We start from the raw sequence: 19936 nt of genomic DNA, 5'->3' as shown, positions 1-19936 counted from the left end.
TTCTGCAGGCTTTGTTTGCGGCCCCTCGTACCCCGGCAGATTCTGAATTAAAGGCAATATCTCGCTCAATGGCTTGCTCAGCGGCACTTGCTCTGCTTCCTAATAAGGCTTTCTCTCTCAGCTTTCCTTCCTATCCCCCTCTCTGCCCCTTTCGGGCCGTGACGAGTACCCTCGATACCCGCTGCCTCCCTTGTCTGAGGACTCATATCGCCGATAGTCCTCGCCCCTATCCAACCACAGCACTGCCTTCCCTGGCCTTTTCATCTCTTTCTGCATAGTATCTTGATACCTGATATATATTTTCCACCCTTGGGTTTAGATCATGTAATGTCGCGATCTCATTCTTGGCTACCGACTCATGTACCCTCATTCCCGGACGTAAACCTCACTCAAACGTTATCACTGCAGTTCTTTCGTCCAAGTTCTCCACCTTCAAGGTCTTTGCCTTGAATCTGCATAAGAAATTCCTCACCGACTCCGCAGATCTCTATCTTACATTAAACAAGGTTGCGATATCCACTACCCGCTTCTTTTGATGTATGAAGTGATCTATGAAAGCCTGCTCCAACTCCTGAAAGCTGTTTATGTTCTTAGATGGTAAGCGGTAATACCAGTTCGACGCTCCGCCTTTTAAGCTCGTGGGGAACATCATGCACCGCAACCCATCATACCGCAGTTCCTGCCATAGTAGCATCTGCTGCCTAAAATGATGGATGTGGTCCTCCGGGTCTCCAGTCCTATCATATCTCTCAAACCTGAGCTAGTTGAACCTTTTTGGAACCTCGGATTTCCAAACTGCGTCCGCCAATGGGTTGCGGTTTAATCCCGCCACCACCTGGCTCGCCATTCCTCCCACACCTTTGGCCTGCTCGCGATTCACTTTCATATCACTAGCAATCATTTCTCTAACTTGCTCCTTTGTGAGTCCCGCCACCACCTGATCCGCCACGTTCGGCCTCCCCTCTTCCTCTCTCTCTGACTCTGACGCCTCCCTTTCAGACTCCTCTATGGTCTCCTTCTCCCTCCATAATCCTTCATTTTCTTCCCTCAACCTTGCTATTTCCTCATGTAATAACCTAGTTTCCTCCGAATCTGACACCATTGTCTCTTCCCCGCCTCGCTCTCCCCCTTCGCTCCTTACTGACTCCACATCCTTGTCGGCCACCACTGCCTTTCTCGGTCTACCCACACCTCTTTCCACTTTCGTCGCCATTTCTCTACTCCCTTTGATGTCCCCACAGACGGCGCCAAATGTATGAACCTCTTTTTACTCACTCACCTCACCCTAGTTTTTTGCTTCCCCCTTATTTTTTTCCTCTCTTCACTATTCTCTTTATACTCCTTCCCACTCCCACCTGGCCCTCTACCTGTCTCTCAATCTCGTGGTCCCTCGGTTGCCACGTGTAGGGTTTTTCTCTGTCCTAAGGGTCCCAATCTCTATTTGGTACCACGCATGGGCCCTGATTCTCTGGATCCCGGTTTACCCTACCTTAGACTCGCGACATTCACTTGTCAACTCCTAGCCCACGGTTCCTTCTCTTCCCCTATACTTCGGTGGCCGCGACCCGGCTAGGGAGCTTCCTACTTCTTGTCATCCCGTCCTCATGCCCCTTTATCGTTGATCTCACCGCAGTCATGATTTGGGTCGCTACACTAATAAAGTCAATATGGAGAGATGTCGTCAATATCCATTAGTATGTAATGTACTATACTTGGAAGCTTTTATGATAACATCATCAAAATTCTTAATTTGGTGGGGATTACGTTTGAACTTAACAATATAATAAGAGAATAAACAAGTAGAAAAGTTACATTACCACAAAGCAGAGTAAATTTGAAGGAAGAGGTAATTATATACAGGAGTGCTTCTGTTCACAACTTCCTAGAATTTAATGCATTCCCAAATCATCTACATAAACGTCGTTCAAATGTGCTAGAGACTGTAAAATTTATTTTACAACAATTGACTATAATGTTGCTGGTTACTATTAGACATGTTAAAGAGTGTACATCAATTAGTCAGTCAACAGCAGGAGACATGATGAGTCAACAGTCAAGACAGTTACAAGTGATCAAATGAAAGATGGACAGCTGTAAATTAGTTTTATGTTCAGTAACTAACTATATATAAATACTTGTAAGAAAACTAATCATTCAAGAAAGTAAGATTCATTTTTGTTTTAGGGCATTCATTCGTTTATGGTATCAGAGTAAGAACACCGACTGGTGTCGATCTACAATTGAGGATTCATCTCATTTTTCAAGATTCTTATTCAAGAACCTAGGGTTTCTAATGGCAAGAACCACACAAACAACTCAACCATCAATGTCTAATAATCATATTCCAAATATGAATCAAGTTGATACAGATTTAGTTGTTATAGCTCAAATTCCAGCAATCATCACAAACTCAAATGCTGCTGCTTCGATTTCAGCATTAAATCTCAATTCTAATGATTCTACTCAAGTTCTTGTGTTCAATGTTCAAGATCAAGTCTCAAATCTCAATTATGATGATTTTATGCAAGTCCCAGTGCTTAATGTCACCTCAGCTATGCCAGATCGAAGGTTTAATGGCTTTCAACCACTAAATTCAAGTTTTAACCTATCTAGTTTTAATGGAGTTCAATATCAACCTTCTACCTCTAATGGTGTTCAAAGTCAACATCAAGGTGCTACTTCGAATGAATTTCAACAACAACAAGTAGCTTACAATGTCGTACCTTCGTTTCAAAGTTATGATAGCAATGGAATGTTCCCACCGTCATCTCATGCTCCACCTGGTTTTCATATGCAACTACCTATGGCTATACCACCTCAGAACACATCATACTCCTTTCAGAACATCAGCAATATGGTACCAATCAAACTGACTCCAAAAAATTATCTACAGTGGAAACATCTTTTTCAGCCGATCTTCAAGACATATGATTTACAAGGCTTAATAGAAGGTACAGAGTTATGTCCATCTCAGTTCTTAATGGATAACAATGGTAATTTGACAAATAAGATTAATCCTCAATATGTATCATGGGTCAAGAAAGATCAAATGTGTTTAATTTGGCTTAATTCTACATTGTCTCCTGAATTACTGTCGTATGTGGTTGGATTATCTATTGCAAGAGCACTATGGATTAGTCTAGAGAATAGATTGTCCAATATCTCTCGTTCACATGTTATACAACTAAAAACTGAACTTCAAGAGCTTAAGAAAGGAAATAATACTATGTCTCAATATCTGCAAAAGCTTAAGCAAATATTTGACAAGTTGGCAGCGGCTGGTACTGTGCTTGATGAAGCTGATGTAGTGTTTCACATATTACATGGTTTACCTACTGAGTATGCTGCATTTAAGACATCTATTAGAGTTCGTTCAAAGAATGATCCAATTAGTGCTGAAGAGCTTCATAACTTAGCTTTGAGTGAAGAATTGAATTTGGAAGAAAGGACCAGAAAGAGTACAGAACAAGTGAATCAAGCTTTCTATGCTGGAACTCAGTCTACCAGAGGAAATTATAACAACAGAGGCAAAGGGAACTATAATAACTATAGAGGCTCTAACATAGGGAATTTCAGAGGTCGAGGAGGCTACAATAACTATCACGGGAACAATAATGCATCAAGTTCAAACTCCAACTATAACAACAACTATGGCAGTAATAGTTCTAACTATTACAACAATGCTAATCCTCATCGAAGGCCTCACTGTCAGATCTATGGAAAATTTAGACATGTTGCTATTGATTGTCACAATCGTATGAATCATTCATATGTGGGAAGGATTCCACCTGCAAAGTTAGCCATGCTAGCTAACATGAATGAATTCACTTCCAATGGATATGTCAGCTCTAAGAATGACAATTACAATCGCATCAATGGTAACTCCAACAGCAACAATGGATCATCATCATACACTTCGAGGGATTCTTTTTGGTATGCAAACACAGGAGCAACTAATCATCTTACATCAGACTTATCAAATCTATTAGTTCATTCAGACTACAAAGGCTCAGACAAAATTCTAGTAGGCAATGGTTAAGGTTTGTCTATACATCATACTGGTTCTACTTATTTAAAACCTATCAATTCCAATCATATGTTCAAAATGCAAAATGTTTTACATGTGCCATCCATCACACACAATCTTCTAAGTGTACACAAATTTGTATCAGACAACCATTGTGTACTGATTTTCACTCCTACTGCTTGTTATGTCAAGGACATTGTCACGGGGAGGATGCTTTTCCAAGGACCAACTGAACATGGTCTATATCCTCTCCATCTCACTGCCAAATATGCGTCATCACCAGCATACATTCTTACTGCTTTATCTTCTTTGAAAGTTTCTGCATCAACTTGGCATAAGAGATTAGGTCATCCTGCTCATGCAATTCTTCACAAACTCATTCAAAACAAGAGTGTTGATGTAAAAGGTTCTTCAGTTTGTTCATTTTGTGAAGAATGTGCACTAGGAAAAAGCATAAAACTTCCTTTTTCATTGTCAGTATGCAAGTCTATAATTCCTTTACAATTACTTCATATAGATCTTTGGGGTCCATCTCCAGTGTATTCTCACAATGGTTTTCGATTCTATGCAAGTATTGTTGATGATTTTTCAAGGTATTGTTGGATTTTTTCCTTTAACTCAAAAGTCTAATTTGATATGGTGTTTCAATCTTTCAAATCATTTGTTGAAAACAATATAATTTGAATAAGAAAATCAAGTGTATTAGAACTGATGCTGGAGGAGAATTTACTAGTACAAACTTAAAGCCTTTCTATCCAAGTTTGGTATAAAACAACAATTCTCTTGTCCACATACTCCAGAACAAAATGGGATAGTAGAAAGGAAACATAGGAACATTCTTGATATGGCCAGAACTCTTATTGCTCATTTACCTTCCAAGCATCGGATATAAACCTTTGCTACAGCAGTCTACCTAATAAACAGACTACCTTCCACTTCATTACAGTATGTCTCTCTTTGGGAAAAACTATACAACACATCACCAAATTATCACACTCTCAAAGCCTTTGGTTGTAGGTGTTACCCATGGCTGCGACCATATAATTCCAATAAACTTGAACTCAGGTCGAAACCTTGCATCTTCATAGGGTATAGCTTACAACACAAGGGTTACAAGTGTCTAGATGATGTTATAGGTAGAATATATGTCTCCAGACATGTTGTTTTCAATGAAGTTGAATTTCCTTTCAAAACTTCTTCTACATACACTACATCTCTTCAATCATTTATTTCATCTGAATTTTGTATCATTAGCACCTTTGATGAAACTGTTCATGACCTATGATTCATCTCAAAACATCTTTGAAGACCTTAACCAACAATCACCTCATACATCCAATGCAATTTCTAGTTCTGACATTATTGGTTATGATTCTAGTCATTCTATGACAACAAGATCTAAAAATGGGATTTTCAAACTCAAATCTCTCATATCTTCAAAGCATCCTCTTCTACAAGCTCTACAGATTTCTCTCATCTTCATTCCTCCTACACCAACATGCTACACTCAGGCTGTTAAAGATCCTAATTGGAGACAAGCTATGGCCAGTGAGTTCAATGCTTTAATAAAAAATGGTACATGGCAACTTGTGCCATATTCTGCAGAATTCAATATTGTATAGCACAAGTGGTTATTTAAGTTGAAACAGAACGCAGATGGATCTCTAGATAAATACAAGGCAAAGTTGGTGGCAAAAGGTTATCATCAATTAAGTGGATTGGATTATCATGAAACCTTTAGCCCTGTTGCAAAACCTGCAACAATCAAAATCATTCTATCTCTTGCAGTTTACTTTAACTAGGAAATCAAGCAACTTGATGTGTCAAATGCATTTTTACATGGACATCTCAAAGAGATAGTGTATATGTCACAACCACAGGGGTTTGTTGATCCACAGAAGCCTACATATGTTTGCAAATTACTGAAGTCTATCTATGGATTAAAGCAAGCACCTGGTGCATGGTATGAGGAGTTATATCAAGCTTTATTATCTTTTGGTTTTGTTACTTCTTCTGCTAATCACTCTCTATTCATAAAGAAGGAAGTATCCTACATCACTTATGTATTGGTGTATGTAGATGACATTCTTATAACTAGAAGTTCCACAGCACAATGTACAAAGATCATTCAACAACTCAGTTCAAGGTTTGCTATGAAGGATTTAGGTTCTTTACATTACTTCTTGGGACTAGAAGCTCATCGAAATTCAGAAGGTATCTTTTTGTGTCAGTCCAAGTATACTTTTGATTTACTCACCAAAGCCAACATGGTAGATGCCAAACCTTACACTACTCCAATTTCCACTTCATGCAAACTGGATGCTCATTCTGGAGAGTTACTTGAAGATCCTACAGCTTATAGGTCCATTGTAGGTGCCCTACAATATATTACATGGACTATGCCTGACATCTTATTTGCAGTTAACATGGTATGTCAGTTCATGCACAAACCAAAAGCTCCTCATTTAGCTGCAATTAAAAGAATACTAAGATATCTGAAGGGCAGTATCACTCATGGCATTTGGTTCAACAAAGGATCTTTGTTAGTTTTAGCTTATTGCGATGCTGATTGGGCTGGGTGCCCTATGAATAGAAGATCAATAAGTGGATTTTGTATTTTCTTAGGGTCTAATCCTATTTCCTGGTCAGCCAAGAAACAACATACAGTAGCTAGATCTTCAACTGAAGCTGAATATAGGGCTCTTGCACACACTACCGCAAAATTGTATTGGTTGTGTGTTCTGCTCAAAGATCTACATGTTCCACTACCTAAATGTCCTCTAGTGTTATGCGATAATATAAGTGCTATCTCGCTCGCTAATAACCCTATGTTTCATGCCATGACCAAACATGTGGAGATAGACTATCATTACATTCGGAAACTAGTCACAAGTAAGTTACTGGATGTATAATATCTCTGCACCAAAGATCAAATTGCAGATATATTCACTAAAGGCTTGTCAGTCCAGAGATTTCAACTCTTATTATCCAAGCTTGCAGTTCGACCTTCTCCCTTCAGCTTGAAGGGGGCTATTAGACATGTTAAAGATTGTACATCAATTAGTTAGTTAACAGCAGGAGACATGACGAGTCAACAGTCAAGACAATTACAAGTGATCAAATGAAAGATGGATAGCTGTAAATTAGTTTATGTTCAGTAACTAACTGTATATAAATACTTGTAAGAAAACTAGACATTCAAGAAAGTAAGATTCATTTTTGTTTCAGAGCATTCATTCGTTTAGTTACACCTTACAAAAGGAATTAGTTGTAAATAAGATCATACGAGGAATACCTGAAGCTATATGCTATCTGTACTTATGTAATTATGTTACAATGGTACTTCATATAGAACTCAAAGGGATTCTTAGGCATGTACACTTTCTGAATATATAGTGTACCATTGAACGCTGCATTCAACAATCAACACGTCGAAGGCTTTGACACCATTTAACTTCTTTATCTCTGGTTAACTTCGTCAATCATCTATGGACCAAGAAGATAAGATAAGTGTTGTAGCTCTAGTGTCTCTTCTCTCACTTTTGCTTTAGCCTCCCTCTTTTTTTCTTCCCTTTCTCTCTTTGTCATTGTTCTTTATATACCCCCTTGTCTTCCATCGTAGTCATCCACCTATCCTATCATCTCTCACTCACTCCTCTTCCACGTACGTGTAGGGTTTCTACCGTGCACCTACGAGACCGCGATCTGATACCCTACTCCCGAGTTCTCTGACTACAGTGCTTCGAGCCCATCTTACGATTAATCCTCTACACCCTGGCTTGCATAACCACAGCTTGAATTGGGCCCACATTATCTCTGACCCTTTATGTCGCAAACTCTACCCCACAGATGCCCCTTCTCGATTCCGCGACCATATATAGGCCTGGGATCGAGAACTCAACTTCCCTCTCTGTTTCAACACCCGACCTCTCTTTTCTGACTCTTCATTAGTATGTGTGTGCACTGCATAGTACTCATCATGTGCATCTTTTCAGCACCTCTTCATGTTCTGAACCCCCACGTGTCACCCTTTTATTGGTCCACCTGCTGTCTTTTCGGTTTCTGCACCCTCAGGAATTACCCTTTTGCCCTTCCTTTATTTAAAGTCCCACTCCTTTCTTCTCCCTCACTTTCTCCATTTTGTTTCTCACCAATTACACTCCTCTCCTTCTCCAACAACTCCTCTTCTTCCCAAGCACTCTGATCCACCTAGACTCTCGGTGTTTACTCTGGTCCGACTCTTCTTTCCTGGGATTCCGATTCAGGTTCATTCTTTTTGTCTCCCCTTTGTTTTAGTGATTTTCTTTAACTCTTTCCTTCCCTTTACATAGTAACTGTTGGAGTCTTCCTCTCTCTTCGAGTCTATTCATCTCCCTCTCTTGATGTCGGCATCAGACTCCGAGACCTCCTCCTCTTCCCAGTTTACAGAGGTGGCTAGCTTCTCCACCTCTAATGGTTGTTGCTGCGGCCCCGTCCACATCTGGACGACTCATCCTTCCACTACCGCCCCCTCCCCGGTGTCGTAGACCTAATTTGGATGCGATTAGGGCTGCCTATGGAATCCCTTCTGACATTCTTTTAGAACACGTGCCATCTATCACCCATTATCCTCACTTAGTTCCTCGGCGTCAAGGGTCTCTTGTAGTCTCGGTAGGTCAGATTGTCGTCGGGCTGTGGCTTCCCCTCACCCAATTAGACGTTGAGGTGTGCAACCATTTCAATATCCCCCCTTGCCAAGGCATTGGGAACTTCTGGCGGGTGATGTATGCCGCAAACTATTACAACCGGTCGGGTGATCCCAAACTGTCCTACCGCGATATCATTTCTCAATATTTCATAAAGACAAGCACCAAAGACGCCAGCGTGGGGTACCAATCCTTTTGTGTCCACCCTAAAAAGAAATCATTTGTCATTCGCATCACCTCTTCTGATAAAATGTGGCATCACTACCCTCTGTATGTATCTGGGAATTTCTTGTCCGCAGACCTCCCCTCTGGGTTGACACTTAACCATCTTGCTTTTTAGACCAGTGATAAGTTTTACTATAGTATTTTTCTCTTCTTGCAATTAACCCAGGTTATCAACGGTCTTACTAATGTTTTTTATTGCAGGTTGGCGGCCTGATTCCAAGTCTCAGTTATACTCATATTCAATTTCTCCTAGACTCCGCAGTCTGGGATCTACCCAAGCTTCCTTTCTGAACCTCCATCCGACCACGGGCACTCCGCTATTAGAAGTGCCCCTACACACCATCTCGGGCTTCACTGCTCCCTTTTACTGTCCTCCACCTCCGAAAGAAAGGAGACCCCAGGCATCGCCTCCTCCCAAGAAGTGTTCCCGTCTACGTGCTCCCTGCCACAGCCACGTCCGAGACTCCTCCACGATACCCCTTCCCCATCAGTTCCAGAAACCCTTCCCTCTTTCAGATCCATTTCCACCTGGGAAGACCAATACACCCCTCCCCTCTCTCCTTCCGTTGACATGGATATCACCAAGATGAAGTTGTTTGACAGCGATGTTGATGATGAAGTGATGGAAGTCCCGCCCACGACGGTGGTTGCTTCCACTGAGGGGCCGCCACGTAAACAATCGAGGACCACTGTGTCTGAGGAACCTGCTCCTATCACTCGGGCCACTGACTTTGCGGCCCCTTCGGAGCTAGCCCGCCGACCAGGTAAAGAGCAAGCCCTCCCCTCTGGTAAAGATGTCACTCCTGAAGAGTTCGCCCCTACTTTTAAGGTTCACAACTGCAAAGTTAATGTCGCGGACTCCACTCTCGAGAACCCTGCTGTGGCTTCCTCTCTTTTCTATGGTTCCCATCTTCCGAAAGATATGGCCTACGCAGAAGGTGGAACCTTTGAACACCACCGTACCTCCCTATACACCAACTGGGAGAAGGTACCCACTCTCATCTCCTCCCTTGTTCTCTCACCTTTCATCTCTGACTTATTGTCCTTACTTTTAGGTGAGCCTTGATATCTCCTACATGATCCGCGGCCTCTTCGGCGCCTATGCCAAGGTAGATTCCCTGGAGAAGGAATGCGGTGGTCCTAATGGACTAAGAGCCATTTGTGCCTGACTCCAGCGAGAGCTAGAAGCCGCGGACTTAGCTAAAACCAAAGCTCAGAACGAGTTAATGACTGCGGAAGCCGCGCACCAGCAATACATGGATGTGGTCAACGAACGCCTGAGTTATCAGTGTACAACCCTCCTCCAGCATCACCAATCCAATCTGGACGCTCTGGCTTTATAGCATCAGGAAAGTACCGCGGCCCTTTTAGAACAGCACAAGGCGGACATGGTTGCTCTTCAAAGCCGTTTCAAGGCCCTGGCAGACAAGAGGGTGTCCAAGCAAATACAAGAAGAACATGCTCGGCTTCTCAATGAGGGACGCCTCCTTCCTAAAAAATTGTCCACCCTTTTTTAGGAGTCCACAGAGGAGCACCCTGAATCTACAGTGGGAGCTAAGGTGCTGGGCCTCACCGCGGAGGACACCACCAATGAAGCAACAACTACTACCACGAAAACCTCTGCTGTGGCTACCCCCTCTATGGAGCCATCCCCTGAAACACTTTGAACCTATGATTGAGAGTTCCGTGTCTTAGTCTTTGTTATACTCCACTTAGTTACATTACTCAGTGTACTCATCTTTTGTTATGGCTTTTGTATTCCTTTTGGTATGTATTTGACACTATGGATGTTTTCTTTCATACATTATGGTTACATCTTTTACTGCTTCTATTTTTGAGTAATCAAGTATCAATCCCTTTTGGAATCTATTTGCTCTTTCTCTCTCTACACCATAGTATGAGATACTCTCTCTCGTACTCTGCTTTTGCTTCCCAGTTGTCCCTCTTACCATTAGTTGACACAAATCTATGCTCTAGGATTTTTCTCCCTAAAAACCCGCTGGGGCAACTCTCTTGTCCCACAGTTTGGCTTGACAATCATGTCCGCGAAGGGCTCCTCCCCATCGTCTCCGATGGCTGATGAGCCTGATGGGGGAAACTCACCTTGCCCCTAAGTTTGTTTGGACATCTTTGTCCATGAAGGGCTTCTCCCCCTTTGTCTCTCTGAGGCTATTCTGCCTTTATTAATTTGCCATGTCAATTTCTCAAAAGTGTCGTTATATTATATATTTGCAAACATCCCAAGTCCCTTGCCCCGGAGTGGTATTACATTTAAACATAAAACTTTTTCAACATTATTACATTCCAGGGTCTCTCTATCAATTTTCCTTCCATGGTCTGCAACTTGTATGTGCCAGGCCCTCCGACATCCACCATCGTGTAGGGTCCCTCACAATTCAGTCCCAGCTTCCCGTCATTTACTTTCTTGGTACTTGGAGTCACTCTGCGAAGCACGAAGTCTCCCACTTGGAACTGTCACGGCCTCACCTCTTGTTATACTGCCTTTGCAGGCATCTGTGGTACTCCTCTTGCCTGACACAAACAGTGTCCCTCCTCTCCTTAGCCAAATTCAAGTCTCTAGACAGTATGCCCCAGTTCAAACCCTTTTCAACAGCCCTAGTGTGTGTCATGGATGCCACCATTTCCGTTGGGATCACGGCCTCTATGTCGTAAGCTAACGAGAAAAGAGTCTCTCTAGTGGAAGTTCGCGGTATAGTACGGTAAGCCCAGAGCACATGACTCAATTCATCGGCCCACACCCCTTTCCGATCTTCTAACTTTCTCTTGAGGTTGTTCATTATGGTCTTGTTAGATAATTCAACATGTCCATTACCCTCGGGATTGTAGGGAGCCAAGAATTCTTGTTTCACATTATAAGCCTGTAAGAACTCTTTCACCTTTGACCCCGTGAACTATGTTCCATTGTCTGCTATGATAGAATGTGGTAGTCCAAACCTACATATGATGTTTTCCCATAAGAATTTAATCACTTGCTCCTCTTTCACCTGCTGCTCCTCTTTCACCTGCTGTAATGCCACAGCCTCTATCCATTTGGTAAAATAGTCTGTAGCCGCTAGCATGAATCTCCTCTTACTGCTGGCCATTGGCAGTGGACCCACAATATCCACGGCCCACATGGCGAACGACCACGGACTTGATACATTGTGTAGCGGTTCCGTTGTCACAGGGAGCAAGAGTTCTCCTAAAGGCTCAGTCATGCTTCCATTGAACCCGAACAAATTTGTCTGCGAGGGTCTTAACTGTTTCCTGTCTATCTTCATTTCCTCCACTATCCCTCTGAACAACAAATCCAGGGCGCTGCCGTAATCGATTAGCACCCTTTTCACCATGTAATTACCCATCACCACTGTGATTACCAATGCATCCTCGTGCGGGGAGTCAACCGCCTTCAAGTCCGCATCAGTAAACACTATGCTTCCCCTTCCAGTCATAGACCATGGTGCTGGCCACGAGTGTCCTGATGCTTCGTTGACTTGCTAGATACTCGCAGTTCGTCTTATCTTATCTCGGTAGGCATTGTGACTCAAAACCTCTCCACTGAAAATGACGTTGATCGTTCCAAGTATCCTCCCCTGATTTGGTACCTGCTCCTCTTTCTCCTTCCCCATTGTAAACTCCTTCAACAATCCCTTCCCTATCATCCTCTGTACTAACCACTTTAGCATGTAGTAGGCATTCGTCTCATGGTTCTGTATTTGATGGTATGCACAATAAGGCTTACCTGGTATTTCCTCTGGTTTGTTTTGTAGCCCTTTATAACCCTGCAAATTCTAAATCAGAGGCAATATCTCGCTCAGCGGTCTGTTCAATGATACCTGTTCCAGTTCAAGGTAAGGTTTTCTCTCCCTGTTCTCCCTCCTAACTTCGGTTCTGCCCCTTTCAGTCCACGACGAGTACCCCCGATACCCACTGTTTCCCTTGTCCGATGCCCATATCTCTGGTGATCCTCGCTTCCTTCTAATGACAATACAGCCTTTCTCGGCCTTTTCATCTCTTTCTGCATAACGTCCTCATACCTTATATATTTCTCCACCCTTGGGTATAGATCTTGTAATGTCGCGATCTCGTTCTTGGCTACGGACTCATGTACTCTCGTTCTCGGGCATAACCTACGTTCAAACGCTATCACCGCAGTTCTTTCGTCCAAGTTCTCCACCTTCAACATCTCTGCCTTGAATCTGCACAAGAAATCCCTCACTGACTCCGCGGATCTCTGTCTCACATTGAACAGAGCCACGATATCTACTACCCGCTTTTTATGATGTATGAAATGGTCTATGAAAGCTTGCTCCAGCTCTTGAAAGTTGTTTATACTCTTCGACGGCAACCGGTAATACCAATCTGACGCCCCACCCTTTAAGCTTGAGGGGAACATCATGCACCGCAACCCATCATACTGCGGTTCTTGCCACAACAACATCTGCTGTCGAAAGTGGTAGATGTGATCTGCTGGATCTCCATTCCCGTCATACCTCTCAAATCTGGGCTGGTTGAACCTCTTTGGAACCTCAGACTTCCAAATTGCGACGACTAACGGGTTGCGGTTTAGCCCCACCACCACTTGGTTCGCCGCTCCACCTACGCCCTTGGCTTGCTCCAGATTTGCCTTCATATCACTTGGCAATTATTTCCCTAACTTGCTCCTTCGTGAGTCCAGCCACCGTCATTATCTGCCAGGTTCGGCCTTCCCTCATCCCCTTTCTCCGATTCTGACTCCTCTCTATCAGATTCCTCTATGGTCTCCTTCTCCCTCCAAAGCCCTTCATTCTCTTCCCTCAACCTTGATATTTCCTCATGCAACAGCCTTGTTTCCTCTGAAATCGATGTTGTGGTCTCTTCCCCGCCTTGTTCCCCCCTATCGCTCCTCACTGACTCCATCTCCACCTTGGTAGCCACCACCTTTCTTGGTCTTCCTACTCTCTTCACCCTTGTTGACATTTCTCTATCTATTTTGATCTCTCCCCACAGATGGCGCCAAATGTTGTAGCTCTAGTGTCTCTTCTCTCACTTTTGCCTTAGCCTCCCTCTTTTTTTCTTCCCTTTCTCTCTCCCTCACTGTTCTTTATATACCCCCTTGTCTTCCATCGTAGTCGTCCACTTGTCATCTCATCCCTCGCTCACTCCTCTTCCATGTGTAGGATTTCTACCGTGCACCTATGAAACTACGATCTGATACCCTACTCCCAAGTTCTCTGACTACAGTGCTTCGGGCCCATCTTACGATTGATCCTCTACGCCCCGGCTTGCACAACCACAACTTGAATCAGGCCCACATTACCTCTGACCTTTTATGTTGCAGACTCTACCCCACAATAAGGAAGTTTTAAAAGCTAATAAGAACTCTGTTTGAGGTTTGAAAACAAATAATCTGAACTAGGGACAAGTCGATAAGGAACATATATAGGGTGGGGCAGTCCGCACAAAGTCAAATGGAGCTTTAATTCCTCGTGGTTTTAGCTTGCTCCTCGCCCACTCCAGATGCTCTTCCAATTTGTCAGATTGTGTTGATTTTCTAGCTAATGGAAAGACAGAATTGAATTTCCATGTGGTCGCAAGCCACTCCTCGCCATACTGAAGCTCATAAGGCCCTGGCTCATAATCAATTTCAAAAACTTGCAAAAAAATTGCGATCGGGCAAACATTTATACAGGGCAAGAAATTTTGCCACTAGACCACCTGTAGTGATCAAGTTCTTCTTCTAAGATCAGTTATGGATTGAAATGGTTTGGATTGAATTGAAAATAAAAAAAAGTAAAACTGTATTCATCAGTAATGGCGGTTACAAAGTCGCTAAAACTCTCTCGATCTATTGCTCTGGTTTTACAAGTTTTTATGGAATGAATCGAATGAAGAATGAATCTTTCTTTCTTTTTCCAGTCTTTATATAGTGTTCCAGTTGTAGTCTTGCCCTATCACTTCCTAACACGTGTCCATTCTCTTTTTTCTCATCTTTTTCCGGATTGAACCTGCAACATATGAACACTAACACATACATTTCGAGTTAGTTCTGATATTACTGGCTGAAATATCGGCCTGACCATACTTTCCCACGACACCACCCTCGCCATGTTTAACGCAGCTGCAAATTTGGAATATGAGCATAAAACCAATAAGATGGTTTCAATTTGTGTTACAGTTGTTCAGCTGCCTTGCGCAGACTGTCCTTCCAGTTTCCGTAGTCGGTAATCCCCATAGGCCTTTCATGGGAAAGAATTATGTCAATATGTTCCTCGATCTGCATAAGTTTACACACATCATACTCACGTTCAGATCTTTTTTCCTCGTCGTTATAGGGACTCTCTCATAGTGTCCTAAATGATAATAGTTTTTGTTATAAATTCCTGCTAATCCACCATTACGAACGTTACCGAACTTAATAACTCCAGCAAAACCCAAGAAGTAAATATTGGGTGCTGCAAATTCACCATATGAGTAATTCGAGGCTTCCACCAATAAAAATGGTTGGAACAGGAGCTAAACCGAGTTCATTTTCAGATACTTTGGTAGAGCTGGTACGTTTTTCAAATCGTTCTCATTCCTAACAGCTTGAAAGTCGCCACAACATATTAGAAGGTCGATTTTCTTGTTCTCGATTTTTCCCATATGAAAGAGTGTAGCGTATATACACATTATCTAGTTCTCCATGCATGCAGCCTTCAACAGCAATCCTCATTCCGTAAAGTTTGTAGGAAACAAAGTTTTATTAAGAGAGACTGATTAATTAATAAGCAAAAACGTCTTACTACTAAAACAATGCAACCAAAATTCAAGATTTAATTCTAGAAATCAAACTGAATCGAATTGTGGAAGAAGAGATGTAACAAACCTGATCTAATGAACCTTGAGATTGATGTGACTCAAAAGAAACAAACTCGTGCCCCGAAGAAGAGAGAAGTAACCAATTCGCATCGCTTCCTAAATATCAACCGTTTCCGAAATAGAACTCCAAAACACGGTTTTCCTAATTCTGATCAGAAATCTAGTCCAATTAGGAAAAGAGAGAAACCTTAACTTGTTGGACATCGTATTACTCCCCCAATAATCGTCTTGAACTAAACATTCAACATCCAACGATTGAATTTTGGATACAAAACCTGGGTCCATGAATGTGATGAATGAACTTCATCAAGTATACAATGGATTTTGTCATGTATGAACATTGTAGGAGCTATAACTAAGCTAGTTGCTCTCTTACTTGCAGCACCCAATATGTTAAATAGGAGTGCGGATTACTTAGCTAGTCTGTCTTCTTCTGATCAATATGTATGTAACTACCCACCTCTTGATGCTACACTAGATGAACTTGTAGCTACTGATGTCGGAGGAAAGGTTTTCATCAGATTTTAATGCAGGTTCAAGGGTATGCCTAACCCTATTATCTGTTTCAAAAAAAAAGTATACAATGGATTTTGTATTTCACTAGATTTCGTGACATTGTGTACCATGGAGGTTGCATTCCAAATTTCCAATACAAAAGTTCAATCAGTTCAGAAGATAATACGTCTTTTTGTTCAATGTAGGAAAGTGAGGAGGGGATCTTTCTGTCTTTAAGATAAATAGGCTTGACGTGCCAAATTTTCTTTCCAGTTTATTGGCAGGCATGTGCAGTGTAGATCAGATCATTTGGTTGGACATTGGCCAAGTAGTACATAGTTTAGACGATTTCCTCTGCGCCTCTACCCACTCTGGCGGGAGGAAACTCTCGTAATTCCATTTTTAATCAAATCCACCTAATTAACCTTACTCATGTCTAAAGAGTATTTGCTAAACATCAATCATTTTGTTGCTGATATCATCTATCACAATTTACCCAAAAAGAAAAGAAACATCAAATTAGTTTGAGACATCTTTTCGAAGCCACAATTTGCTGGTGGTGTCCTATTTGAGTGTAAATAAATACTATTCGCCTCCTTAATCAATTGAGATGAGATCATCATCTGCATGGGGGAGCTGAGGTTATGACTTACGAGACTTGTTCAGTGTTAGACATCTTTAATTTTCGTGTATCTTACACACGAAGAAAACTGCATACCACTTGTAACACACAATCAACCAAAAGAAGTTTGGCGCATGCCGGCCCAAATTCAGTGCAGGTAGTCTGCTATATGTCTTATTATGCGCATATATGTCCATTGGCTACAGAAAGTTACAAGAATGGCAAGGTGTATTGCCGGCCATGATGGAAGCTTCCTTAGCACAGGTGATTAGGCCGCCAATGTGTTTAAGAATGCCAATGTGGAATTAGTTGCCACATTGATATTCATAAACAAGATGAAGAGCAGAGTGATTAGTAGTATTACAATAGTGACAAACTGAAAACTGAAAACTAGGATACTTGAGAATTGAGATAGTGTCTGACTAGGAAAATGTACGCTCTTTAGATCGTACTTGATTTCTCCTTCATTCTAAGAACCAGCTTAATTTTGCTTAGGAAATTTGCTGTCACACATTTGGTTAAATTGGATATTAAGATCATCCAAGTTCCACAAACTGCCCCATAAGCCTTCCTCTCCTACAAAATCAGAGGTTGAGACACCATTTTGTAATACCATAGGGAAGCATTGTTCCTCCATGTTAGGGTACATGATTTCCTGCCCACCTTGCTCCAGAGATACTTGGTACTCACTTTGCTCTACTTGACATTGGACATTATTCATATTAACTAATTGTGGCTGCTGGTGCAGAAGTTGTTGCTGCTGCTGTTGTCTTTGTCGCCTCAGTGTCCGAACTCGTGGTTTTTCTTCACTTCGGGAAGGTTTGGCCTTATTTTTAAAATGTGTCCTCCAGTAGTTCTTTATCTCATTATCGGTCCTCCCAGGCAAGCATCTTGCAATCATAGACCATCTGTAATACAAAAAGTATCTTAGCATTATGTTCGTGTCATTCAAATTAAGAAATACATGATCAAGTTCTTCAAATAATACAATAGCTAGTCTTACTTGTTTCCCCACATGGCATGCAGCTCTATGATAATGTTTTCTTCTTCAGGAGTTAGTTGACCCCTTTTAAGGCCAGGCCTCAGGTAGTTAACCCATCTCAGCCTACAACTCTTGCTATTCCTGCTCAAGCCTGAAGACCAAGTACTCAAAAGATCAGTACAGTGAGCACAAACTCAAATACAGCGCTTATTAATCATATTCTAACTTTGGTAGGCGACCATTTTCGTTTGTTGTTTTTTTTGTTTTTTTTCAGATGTTGGTTTAAGAGTGATTACCAGCTGACTTAGCCACTGTACTCCATCTTCCTTCCCCATACACACTAACATAGTCAATAAGCAATTTATCTTCTTCAGCAGTCCAAGGGCCCTTTCTCCAACCTTGTTCTGGAATTCCCCAACCACCAAAACCAACCATTATTGTACTGTTGAGATTGTAAGAATGTTTCCTAGTTATGTGACAATATGACATTGTTGCATAATGGATATATCTCTTGTATTTATATACCTTGAATAAATGTCCTTATCAAATGAACACCTCTGTCTCCACTTCTCTAAAGAATGATGTCCTCAAATCTAAGATCCTCCACCAAATCGTCGATGTATACAAGTTCCGTAATGAAAGATTAAACCTCTCCTCTAATGGTAATATGCCAAGTGCAGAATGCTTTGATCATCACTCGTACTTAATTTTAAATTTATTTACGAAAGCATAACATGACTTACGCTAATCTCAATTATGTATCTCTAAGACTACGAATATGTCGGCACCTTAAATCAATTATTTATTAATCATAAGATTAAAGAATATGAAATAATTTAGAGTAAGCCGAAAGATCTAGTGGATTGTTGACGTTTCCACGAAAGCGGCTTTAAAACCAATAGCTATGGAACATATGTTGATCTATACACTCCTTAATTTCATGCTTTATAGGTATCTTAGTACTAACAATTTTATTTTATGCTTAAACACTGCTCAATGATACCAGTTTGGGTAATGGGATACTTAAAAAATATGACTAGGGATGACTTGATTAGTAACCTAGGTACCACGTGTCCTCTATTAGTGCGTTTTCTCTGTAGTTTTAGAATGTTTAGGCACTTATTTATTGGTTGAACCAATTAATTAACAAACATATAGCTATTTATAGGTGGTGATAGGTAATAAAATATCACTAAATACGGTCATAATCTAATCCTATAGATTTAAAAGTTGTTTATTATAGAATTTCAAACATTCAAAGATTGCATCAAAATGTTGAATGTGCTCGTGCATAAAGGTGATGAAAATTGAAATGCTTTGAAGGTTCACTTTGTTGGAGTTTCTTTCCTTCTAGATCGATGACTAACTGCAAAATCATTTGTTGTACGGGCAAAATGGCAAACCAACTTAATTGTTTTTCACATAACAATTTATCATATTTTTTTTATCAGTTATCTTTTAGATTTGTAGCAGCAGTGACCTCATGGCTGTCAATCGTCATGATCCTCAATTTGTAAGCCAGCACATCATAAATTCATAATCAGTCACAACTAAGAATGACCATCATCTACGGTAGGGCTGTTAAAAAACCCCGAGCCGAACCGGATGAAATTAACAGTTTTTAATTTTTTCAGTTTGGTTTTCGGTTCTCAAAAGACAAAACCGACTGGTTAGGTCCATTTTTAGTTAACCTGAACCGGGTGCTAGATATATATAGAAATTTTAGAGTTTTTTTTATTACTATTTTTTATTTTTTTAGCTAAATGGTTCATGCTATTGAACACTTGAATACTTACTTCTTGTGATTGGCGTTATAACTTGTCAATATGCCTAAATTAACATCAATACTATTCAACATATTTATTAAAATTTACTTGGCTAGTGATCAATGGGTCCATATAGGTTTCGATTTGAAACTTGATAGAAGGCCCAAACCGAACATTTCATCTCGTATTTTGTTCAAATTCAGTTGGGTTTCAGTTTAGACTTTTAGAAAACCGAATATATTGGTTCAGTCTACAATTTCTATAGGAACCAGTATAAACCGGACTGAGAACGTA

General features: G+C 41.2%; 2 protein-coding genes and 1 pseudogene across 2 annotated transcripts; all 3 read right to left on the bottom strand.

The window, feature by feature from the left end:
- Positions 1–11420: 11420 nt before the first annotated feature.
- Positions 11421–12074, bottom strand: LOC147494257 (uncharacterized). The gene is made up of 2 exons (XM_086568084.1): positions 11928–12074; positions 11421–11834 (listed from the first exon to the last, which is right to left on the bottom strand). The coding sequence occupies exons 1-2, from the start codon at positions 12072–12074 to the stop codon at positions 11421–11423; spliced, it is 561 nt and encodes a 186-aa protein (XP_086424210.1).
- A 3014-nt stretch (positions 12075–15088) lies between these two features.
- Positions 15089–15631, bottom strand: LOC147494256 (lariat debranching enzyme pseudogene; annotated as a pseudogene).
- A 1381-nt stretch (positions 15632–17012) lies between these two features.
- Positions 17013–18405, bottom strand: LOC147494255 (uncharacterized). Its single transcript, XM_086565699.1, has 3 exons — positions 18173–18405; positions 17898–18027; positions 17013–17802 (listed from the first exon to the last, which is right to left on the bottom strand). The coding sequence occupies exons 1-3, from the start codon at positions 18363–18365 to the stop codon at positions 17376–17378; spliced, it is 750 nt and encodes a 249-aa protein (XP_086421825.1). The 5' UTR covers positions 18366–18405; the 3' UTR covers positions 17013–17375.
- Between the last annotated feature and the right edge of the window lie 1531 nt (positions 18406–19936).

This window comes from Coptis chinensis, chromosome 6, assembly GCF_015680905.1.
Source record: "Coptis chinensis isolate HL-2020 chromosome 6, ASM1568090v1, whole genome shotgun sequence".
In the NCBI taxonomy this organism is placed as follows: domain Eukaryota; kingdom Viridiplantae; phylum Streptophyta; class Magnoliopsida; order Ranunculales; family Ranunculaceae; genus Coptis; species Coptis chinensis.
Note: the sequence above shows the minus strand (reverse complement) of the source record. Positions and strands in the feature narration are given on the sequence as shown.

Coding starts and splice junctions, on each gene's coding strand:
- LOC147494257 (XM_086568084.1), bottom strand. CDS start 12,074: ATGTGGGCCGTGGATATTGTGGGTCCACTGCCAATGGCCAGCAGTAAG. Junction 11,835..11,927: donor AGCAGGTGAAAGAGGAGCAA/GTGATTAAATTC, acceptor ACGGGGTCAAAG/GTGAAAGAGTTCTTACAGGC.
- LOC147494255 (XM_086565699.1), bottom strand. CDS start 18,365: ATGTCATATTGTCACATAACTAGGAAACATTCTTACAATCTCAACAGT. Junction 18,028..18,172: donor TACAGTGGCTAAGTCAGCTG/GTAATCACTCTT, acceptor CTTGGTCTTCAG/GCTTGAGCAGGAATAGCAAG. Junction 17,803..17,897: donor CATGCCATGTGGGGAAACAA/GTAAGACTAGCT, acceptor TTTGTATTACAG/ATGGTCTATGATTGCAAGAT.